This window comes from Ahaetulla prasina, chromosome 18 (genome assembly GCF_028640845.1).
Source record: "Ahaetulla prasina isolate Xishuangbanna chromosome 18, ASM2864084v1, whole genome shotgun sequence".
Classification (NCBI taxonomy): Eukaryota; Metazoa; Chordata; class Lepidosauria; order Squamata; family Colubridae; genus Ahaetulla; species Ahaetulla prasina.
The window spans coordinates 10,589,690-10,599,452 of NC_080556.1; the positions used below are offsets into that span (position 1 = coordinate 10,589,690).

Consider the following 9,763-nt stretch of genomic DNA (forward strand, 5'->3'; position numbering starts at 1 on the left):
CATGGCAGCCCAGGAGAGGGATGGGCTTCAAAAACTTTAGCGAGGGGTTCTCTGCCCGGTTGCTGGGTGGGCGGGGCCTAGTCGGCCTCCTGCACCACGGTGTGTGTGTGTGTGTGTGTGTGTTTGTGTGTGTGTGTGTGTGTGTGTGTGAGTGGCATTTTTGCCTCACTGGGCTCTGGAGGCTTTCCTTGAGCCTCCGGGAGGGCGAAAATAGTCTCCTCAGGCTTCGGAGGCCACCTGGAAGCTGGAAATAGGCCCATTTCCAGCCTTCCCGAACTTCCGGAAGACCCGTTTTTCGCCCTCCCCAAGCCTCCGTGCACGCCCTGCACTTACTTGCATCCAAAACGAGCCACATGGGGACTCCTGGGAGGGGTGGGGTGGGTGGGCGTGGCCAGCTGGGAGTGGGATTTGGGGGGGTTCTCCGAACCGCACAGAATCTTAGCTAGAGGTTCTCCTGAACCCTTGCGAACCCCCAGCAGCCCACGCCTCGGGGGTCTCCCCAAAAGGCCAGCTGAAGAAACGCAGCTGTGACGTCCCTTCGAGAACTTTTGTAACGTCCCAAAATGTCCTCCACGCCAGTCCTCTTGCAGGAGCGGGGGAGTGGGGAGACATTCGCCCGATGGGCATTTACACATGCTACGTGGAAGTCTCTCTTTCTCTCTCTCTCTCTCTCTCAGCCCAGCCCACCTCAAGTGGTTTATAAAAATAATAAAAGCAGAATAATTTTTTAAAAAAATGTTTAGGAAGGTTTCTCTTTGGAGGACCCTTCTCTCTTCTTGGGGGGGGGGGACTTTCCCTCCCCCACTCCCCCGTTCCTTCACACGTCTTCCCCTCCCCACACCCAGGTGCCAAAGGGAAGATTAATTAGCTGGGGGCCTCCTTAATCACCCTCTTTGCACAGCTCCCCAGAGGGCCGAACAAAGGGAGGGCAGGGCAGAGCCCGAAAGGCGCCGACCTTCTCGGGCTGGCCTGCGACTAAGGAGAGGCAGACTCCGCCATCTTGCCACACCTACCGTCTCCGAGGAAGAGGATGATATTCTTCGCCACATTGGTGTTCAGCTTTTGAAGGCTCAAAGCTCTCTGCAGCGTCTCCTGGGCCTGGAGCCGCCAGAACTGAGGATCCTTCTCCTTTTCTGTAATGGGGGAGGGGAAGGAAGCGGGTAATAGCACCCCAATTACCTGCGTGGTACCCCCTCCACACACACACACACACACACACACACCCTTGACGGACAGGTCTCCTTCCCCAGGCCTGGCCGAGCACCCCAGCCAGGCTCCTCGCTTACCTGGGACCTCGAAGGAGTGGGAGTCCTGCGCCAAGAAGGGGAGCAGCAGTAGCAGAAGGGACTTCATTGTGAGGTCTTGGGGTTTCCCCAGCACCAGGAAAAATTCTCCGGATCCTGCGAGGGGTACAGGGACATCCCCATCAGCCACTGATATCAGGATGATCCCTTACACGTGAGCCAGCTGTGCGCGGCGGGAGCCCAAAAAATTAGCAATAGCCATAGCACTTAAGATTTATATACCGCTTCGCAGTGCTTTAACAGCCCTCTCTAAGCGGTTTACGGAGTCGGCCTCTTGCTCCCCCAACAATCTGGGTCCTCGCTTTACCGACCTCGGAAGGACGGAAGGCTGAGTCAACCTTGAGCCTGTAAGGATCGAACTGCTGGCAGTGGACAGAGATTGCAATACTGCATTCTAACCACAAGGAAGGGAGGGAGGGAGGAAGGAAAGGAAGGAAGGAGGGAGGGAAGGAAGGAAGGAAAGAAAGAAAATGGCAATAGCACTTAGATTTATATACCGCTTCATAGTGCTTTTTACAGCCCTCTCTAAGTGGTTTACAGAGTCGGCCTCTTGCCCCCACAACAATCTGGGTCCTCATTTTACCGACCTCAGAAGGACGGAAAGCTGAGTCAAACTTGAGCCGGTCAGGATCGAACTGCTGGCAGTGGGCAGAGCTTGCAATACTGCATTCTAACCACAAGGGAGGGAGGGAGAGAGGGAAGGAAAATAGCAATAGCACTTAGATTTATATACCGCTTCATAGTGCTTTTTACAGCCCACTCTAAGCGGTTTACAGAGTCAGCCTCCTGCCCCCCAACTATCTGGGTCCTCATTTTACCCATCTCGGAAGGACGGAAGGCTGAGTCATCCTGGAGCCTGGTGAGATTTGAACCGCTGAACTGCAGCCAGCAGCCAGCTGAAGAAGCCCGCAGTACTGCACTCTAACCAACCGCGCCACCTCGGCTCTTATCAACGCAATCCTTGGTTGTATAGACAGAGGCATAGTAGAATCAAAATTGCTTGAAGAAGTACGAGTACCGCTTTAGAAATCCTTAGTAAAGACCACGCCTGGAGTACTGCATTCTGTTTTGGTCACCGCGTCACAAGAAAAAGACGTTGAGACTTTAGGAAAAAGTGCAGAGAAGAGCAACTAAGAGGATTAAAGGCTCCCCTCCACCCCCCACCCCGGAGGACAATTAACCAGTGGAACAGCTTGCCACCAGAAGTTGTAAAAGCTTCCATCATTGGAGTGTTTTTTTTTGTTTTGTTTTTTAAAGAAGAGACTGGACAGCCACCTATCTAGTAGGGTTGGACTAGAAGACCTTCAAGGTCCCTTCTAGCTCTATTCTGATTAATAGCAGAATAGCCGCAAGGGGGGGGGGGACGCAAGAGAAGCGGAAAAGCTGCAGGAGAAGAAAAACACGCCTGCCTGCCTCTGCGGCTCTACACACACACCCCAAGCTGTAGCACCAGAATTCCTCTGCGGGAGAAGATTGCAGGCCTAGGTGGCTGGCAGCCCCTAACCCTGCCCTGGGCTGTCCTGCGGTTTTTAGCTCGGCTTCCTGTGTCTTGCCTCGCGGGGAGCACTTCCTTGAAGGGTGGGTGTATGGGGGGGGGTGTCAGGTGCTGCAACAGCCGCCTCCTGGGGATCAATCATCTCCCTTTGGCCTTCAGGAAGACGACAGGCATTAACCGCTGGTACAAGCTTGCAAGCTTGGGGCTGAAGAAAAGGGTGGAGGAACGGGGAGGGGGGGCTTTAGAGCCTTTGGGCCCCCTCCCCTCCTGACCCGTAGAGGGAGGGGACTTTGGAGCTGATCTTTGGAGCCCGTCGTCGAAGGGCGGACCTGGATGAGCCCATGGAGCTATCACCGTTTGCATGCGGAGAGCGCCAAGGGAGTTCAGAATCTTAAATCTGGAATGGAAATCTCAAAAAAAAAACAAAAAAAAACCCAGCTCGGTCAACCGCCTCCGTATCTTCATCACCAAGACGGCCGCATGGTTTGTTCAGCTCAAAAAGAAAGCTTAAATTCCCTCTTGGTCTAAGATTTAGAGAGAGAGAGAGAGAACGGGGAACTTTTCTGGCAATGTAAAAAAAGCAATGGCATTTTTAAGGCAACATCTGTGCTAGTCGTTCCCGACTCTAGGGGGTGGTGCTCCTCTCCGTTTCAAAGCCGAAGAGCCAGCGCTGTCCGAAGACATCTCCGTGGTCACGTGGCTGGCGTGACTCAACGGCCAAGGTGCACGGAACGCTGTTCCCTTCCCACAAAAGTTGGTCCCTATTTTTTCTACTTGCATTTTTTTTTTACGTGCTTTCGAACTGCTAGGTTGGCAGAAGCTGGGACAAGTTACGGGAGCTCACCTTGTTATACGCGGCGGTAGGGATTCGAACTGCCGACCTTTCGATCGACAAGCTCAGCGTCTTAGCCACAGAGCCACTACATCCCTAATCTTTAGTTGGACTCTAAAACTCACGAGACCTGGCAGAACCAAGACAAGGCAGCGCCAGTGCGGGGACAAGCTTGTCCGGATGGCCGCAGGCGAGACTGGCCAAAAACTGGACAGAGAGACCAGGAGAGGCCTAGACAGTCTTGGTTGGAGGAACTGGCGCTCTTCGCGAGGCCCATACCTCTTCTTGGCTGGTGCAGGCTCCCAAGGAAAACGTTCTGGAGAGGAGCGCCAACCACTTGTGATTTCCGTGTCCCCCCCTCTCCAATCTCCTTTTTATGCATCCGGCTGGCCATACGAATCTTTCCCACTGGGCTGGGCTGCCTCCCTCCCTGCCTGTCCCAGCCCCTTCCCTGCAAAATCCTCTGGGGGAGGGCGGCCCGCCACCTGCGTGTGGGGTAAAGCTCCCCCTCCTAAGCCTCTCTTTGCTCCACTAATTCTCCGGGATTATTCCCCTGAGCGCCCGTTGAATCCATCAAATGCGCTTAAGAGAAACCCGCGGCCTTTGACAGGCAGGCCTGAAGCCAATTCCCCTCCCCTCTCCCCCCCCCACCTCCACCCCAGCAAAGAAATAGCCGGATGGAGGCATTTCCCAGGCCGCTTGGCACCTGGGCTGGCCGGAGCAGCTGCTATGCCTCTGCCTGTACGCATCGCCCCGTGCCCTGGCAGCTTCAGAAAAGCAGGGGAGGGGGGCGGTTGAGCCAGCCCCCCCCCTCCACGTAAGCAGGACCTGGGGGCTTCCTCTGCAGGACACAGATGGGAGTTTTTGCCGTGCTGCCATCCTGCCTAGCAGGACTTCTTTGCCCTGGTTGCCCAGAGGCGGGAGCCAATCTGGGCAACTCACTCTACCCACAGCAGAGATTCCTCTAGCAACACCTTCAAAGGCTCCAGCTTTTTTGGGGGGGTCTCCTGCAACAAGGAACGGCCGGGGAAAAGCATCCTCCCCATCCCAGGGTCTTGCAACACATGGGGGAGCTGCAGTGGGTGAAACCAGCCGCATGCCGTATTCCTGAAGGAGAACCATCAGCCTCGCGTTGGTACCACTGCCTGTTTCCTTGCCTCCCTCCCTGGGCAAGGCGGCGGGCAGGGCTGGTCCGGTTAGCGAGGGGGGAGCTGCTTTGAGAAAGTCCCCCCTAGCCATGGTTGTAGGCGCGGAGTGACCTTAGGCGACGTGGTCTAAGGGGAGGGGGGGTATTCTTTGGGTTAGGGAACCTGGAGTTGAAAGCCAGGTAGAAAGAGCAGAGGAGGAAGCGGTGGCGGGGGCGGGGGGAGCAACCAGATGAACGTGGATTTGATCAGCCACTTTTTTGAACTCTCTTTGCTCTCCTGTAATCCCAGGGTGGGTCCTTTCTCTAGCTCAGGGGGTCTCCAACCTTGGCAACTTTAAGACTTGCGGACTTCAACTCCCAGAGGCGGGAGCCAATCTGGGCAACTCACTCTACCCACAGCAGAGACTCCTCTAGCAAGACCTCTGGGAGTTGAAGTCCGCAAGTCTTAAAGTTGCCAAGGTTGGAGACCCCTGCTCTAGCTAGGAGAGGGGGGTCCTTACCGCTCTGGGGGTGCAGCTGTAGCTCATTTTAGAGAGCCGTCTCCTGGCAGAGCTCCCAGCCCACAAAAGAGGCAGCACAGGCTGGCCTGCGATTGTGTATTTGGGGGGGGGGTCTCTTGGCTTGCTCTGCTGCCAGCCAGGAAGAAGGATCTGCGACAGGTGTGGTGGTGGTGGGACTTCCCTGTCTTGCGGGTGGCATCTGGGCGAGGCTGGCTAATTGTCTTGGGCAAACGGGTGAATGCTTCTTCCTGGGGGCGGGGGAGGGGTCCACTCTGCCTCTTCTACCCCCTTCCTCCCCTCCCCCGTTCTCTGACATCCTTCCTCACCCAGGTTACTTTTAAGATATGCACACCTGCCCCCCACGCCTCCCCGCCCGCAGCGGCTGTTCTCTCTGGCCCCCTGGCACGGGCTGCAATTATTGCGGGCTGCAGATCCTCCTTCACTGGGATACTCAATTCAGTCGTCGTCACCCTCCCCCCCCCGCCCCCCGGGCTCCCCCTTATGGGAGGATGAGCCTGGCAGCTTCCAAATTGCCTAGCGTTGCCTGGGAGCCTCGCTCCCTCTTGCCTGGCACTGACTCTGGATGCCAGCCATGGGCAATTCTGCCCCTCAAAGCACCCCCACCCCACCCCCCCGGCTGAAGAGGACGCCTGGCTGGGGCTTCTCTGAGGAGAGCAGAATGCTAATGGGGGGTCGGGGAGGGGAAAGGGGGGGGTCTCTGGAGCCTCACTTTCCATGAACAACCCGAGCCAGGAATTCAGGGGAGCCCCCCCTCCCCAAAATCGGACTAGCTGTGCGGCTTGGAGGCTGCGGGATGGGATGGGATAGGATGGGGGGGGCGGGCAAAACAGCCCCGTTGCTTTCTAGTCTCTCCTGCGGACGAGGAAAAGTAGCGCTGGTGGTCTTCCTCGCAAAGCCGATGTGGGCGAGGATGGAGGTCAGGACCTACCCAGGTTGTGGGGCGCCTGGCATCATTTTGAAGCAGGAAAAAGTGCCCCCCCTCCCCTAGACACACGCGATCCGGTTCCCCGCTCCCTTCCCCCGGGGGGGGGCGTCTTTCCTCGGAGCCCGCCTGGCTGACCCGCTTTGCCCTCTGCCCATACTCGTTGCCAGCTCGCCCGGCCCATCGTTCGGGTTTAATTGAGGCGGGAGGGAGCGAAGATCGTCGGGATGGGGAAGGGAATAGAGGGAGGGAGGGCGAGCAGGGGTCCCTCCGGCCTCACCTGCCTCTCCGCGTCTTTCTGCCTGCGCTCCCGGCCCCGTCGGTCTCCCGGGCACGCTGCAGGGTCCGGCGGGGCTTTTTAAAGCGAGAGGTAGCGGAGGGAGGCGGGGAAGGGGAGGGAGGGCAGGCTCCCCGGCGGTCCCCCCACCCCGCCTTGGCTCCCCGAGCCCAGGGAAAGCAACGCTGCCCCCTGCCGGCCGCTGCACCGCCGCCTCTCTCTTCCCCACCCCACCCCGACGGCCGTGGAAGGGCTACGATCCTGCTGCCCTAAAGAGCAGCCCTTGGCCGGCGGGATCGCAGAGCTCGCTGGACGGGCGAAGGGAACACTTTTAGCTCAACGGAGTCTAGGTGACTCAGTGGCCAATCCCAACTTGGGTTCGAATCCCAAGTATAGGTTTCCGGCGTGAGCAGGGGGTTGGACTAGATGACCTCCAAGGTCCCTACCAACCCTGCTACCGTTATCCCTCGGGGATCGCGACCGCTGCCTTCCCCGGCGGGATCCTGTGTAGGTGCGCGACTTCGACGGGATCGGCCAGCCTCCTGGAGACCCTTCGCAAGAATTCGCTGCGGTTGTGCCGAATTTTACCTGTTAACAGGATTTCTTCCCGGATCTAACACGAGGAACTCCTTTCCCAAGACGGGATGGGGAGGGGGGGGCTCTTCCCGATTGATTAGGATCGCGTGGGGCAAGGCTGGGCGTGTTCCCTCCCACCCATGGTTGCTTCTTTGACCGGGGATCCTTTTCCCGCACCCTAAAAAATCCAGCAAAAGGAAAAAATCGGGCCCCTCCCCGCTCCCCAGACCGCTTTGGATGCCGCGCATGTTCCCGGGGGTGGTGAAATAACGGGCAGCCCTCCCTTCGCTTCCCCGGCGCAAAAGTTTGCCGGTTGCAGCGCTGCGCTCTTGCCAGCAGGGGGCAGCCTTGGCCAAGAAACAAATGGAAGGGCGGGGCTTTCCTGCGCTCTCCAGCAGCTGAGCGGAGCGGCAAGCGGGCGCCCGGGGACGATGCCCTTCGGTCTGCCCGTCGGCCCCAAAGCCGACCAAGGGTCTCTGGCCAAGCATTGGGAGCCAATGGCTGGGAAGTGGCTCACCAGGCTAATGCAGTGTTATTAACACACAGCTGCCTGCAATTACAATTACTGCAGGCTCGAGTCCCACCGCCTTCCATCCTTTATAAGGTAGGTAAAATGAGGACCCAGATTGTTGGGGGGGGCAATACAAGTTGACTTTGTATATAATATACAAATGGATGAGACTATTGCCTTACACAATGTAAGCCGCCCTGAGTCTTCGGAGAAGGGCGGGATATAAATTCAAATTTTAAAAAAATGGCAAGGGGAGGCGCTAATCGATCGCGGGGGAGGTTTTCTCGAAGCTCCGCGTTTCGTGGCTCTTCCGTGGGTAGGCGAGAGATTCTTGAAAAAGGTCTGCAAGGGCTTGTGGGCTTCACCAGGATGGGAAACGTGCCAGCTTGGGCATCGGCTTCTGCCCGCGGGAGCCTTCCCGGGACCGTGTTCCCCGGGAGCGCCTTTGCAAAAAAAGAGTTGGGAAGATGCCAGGCGTTTCCGTGCCCAAGACCGCAGGGCACAGCCTCCCTGCCCGCTGCAACCCAACCGGCAGACTTTGACCCTGGAGCCAAAGCCGGGCTCCAGGCATGCGCACGATCGCACCCCGCCAACCCCAACCCCAACCCAACCCAGCGCCAGCGCTGCAACGAAACGATCAGAAGCTGCCAATCCGGAAAGGAGAAAATGCCAGCCCGAGGCTGCACAGCTGTAAAAACAAGAGCGAGCTAAACATTAGCCCGGTGAGAAAACAACAGCTGTGTCCTTTCAACACACACACACACAGAGCACACACTGAACCGAGAAATGCTCCCTCCAAGCAGGGGCAAATTCCTACTTCCAGGGACAGATTGGAAGTGTGCGATCCTGAGGGTCCTGCTTGCCTGCCCCACTTCTCTTCCATCCAGGCTGGGGAGACGGTTGTAGCATCCAGGCTGGGTAGGCCAAGGCGCCAGGTTTGCCAAAGATTATGGAGGGCTTCCGACCACTACGGTTGTCTGAATGAACGACGTAAGGGCTTGAGGTTCCTGCAACCCAGGCTCTCGGTCTGACCCACTGCAACCCCCCTGGCATTCTCCTTGCCAGCTCACCTTTCCTTCTCTGGGTTTCAACATCTGGATCCTGAAATAGGGGCAGCAGATGTGTGTGTGTGTGGAGGGGAAGTGTTCTGGATGGCTTTTATGATTGTGCCATGGGAGTCAGAACTGGGGCCGGTGTCCAGAAATGGGGTGGGTCCCAAAGGGCAGACCCACAGAAGGGCACTGTTGTTGCCGGGGGAGGGGGGGCAGATGCTCTGCTGGAATTTGAGAAGCAGACTGCATCTCCCATCACCCTTGACTGCCGCTGAAACGGGGGAGGGCGACACCCTGATTCAGAAGGCACCCTTTTGGGGCCACCAATGCCTTCTTGGCAGCCACACAAGCTCAGCCCGAGTTCGAGGCCCCCCAGCAGCTTCCTGCCCAAGAGGAAGAGATCTAGATTGGATGAGGGGCAGTTTAGCTGCATGCAAGGGGGCAGGAGGGTCAGAGGTGGGTTTCAGCAGGTTCTGACCAGTTCTGGAGAACCGGTAGCGGAAATTTGGAGTAGTTCGGAGAACCGGTAGTAAAAATGCTGATTGGCCCCGCCCCCACCTATTCTGTCTCCCAAGTCCCAGCTGATTGGGAGGAAGTGGGGAATGGAGATTTTACAGTATCCTTCCCCTGCCACGCCCACCAAGCCACACCCACGGAACCGGTAGTAAAAATTCTAACTGGCCCGGCCCCCATCTATTCTTTGCCGCCCAAGTCCCAGCTGATCGGGAGGGAATGGAGATTTTACAGTATCCTTCCCCTACCATGCCCACCAAGCCACACCCACAGAACCGGTAGTAAAAAATTCTGACTGGCCCCGCCCCCATCTATTCTCTGCCTCCTGAATTTTAGCTGATCGGGAGGAAATGGGAATTTTGCAGCATCCTTCCCCCGTCACGCCCACCGAACCGGTAGTAAGAAATGTTGAAACCCACGACTGAAGAGGTTCCCCTTTCCAGGCAAGGATTATGGGTCTATTCACAGAGTCCCCCTTAAGATCGGGGAGATGGTTGTGGTGGATGGGTAGAGGATTATTATCTCCTTCCCAAAATGGTTAGACAGCAAAAGGGGTTTCCCCACTCCCCCAGGGCCCGCCACAGGATGGGAGGCGGCCTTGCGCAACTTTCCT

At 57.3% G+C, this 9,763-nt stretch overlaps 1 protein-coding gene across 2 annotated transcripts in view; it reads right to left on the minus strand.

The window, feature by feature from the left end:
- ALPL (alkaline phosphatase, biomineralization associated) overlaps positions 1-6,575 on the minus strand; it is a 28,729-nt gene extending 22,154 nt beyond the window's left edge. The window contains exons 1-3 of one of the 2 annotated variants that reach the window (XM_058161390.1): positions 6,502-6,575; positions 1,287-1,400; positions 1,014-1,133 (exon numbers count right to left, since the gene is read on the minus strand). In XM_058161390.1, the coding sequence (XP_058017373.1) occupies positions 1,014-1,133; positions 1,287-1,353 (187 nt within the window). In that variant the 5' untranslated portion in view covers positions 1,354-1,400; positions 6,502-6,575. Of the gene's footprint in view, positions 1-1,013; positions 1,134-1,286; positions 1,401-2,739; positions 2,958-6,501 lie in introns of those variants that run through there. The other variant, XM_058161391.1, reaches the window with a different exon arrangement.
- Between the last annotated feature and the right edge of the window lie 3,188 nt (positions 6,576-9,763).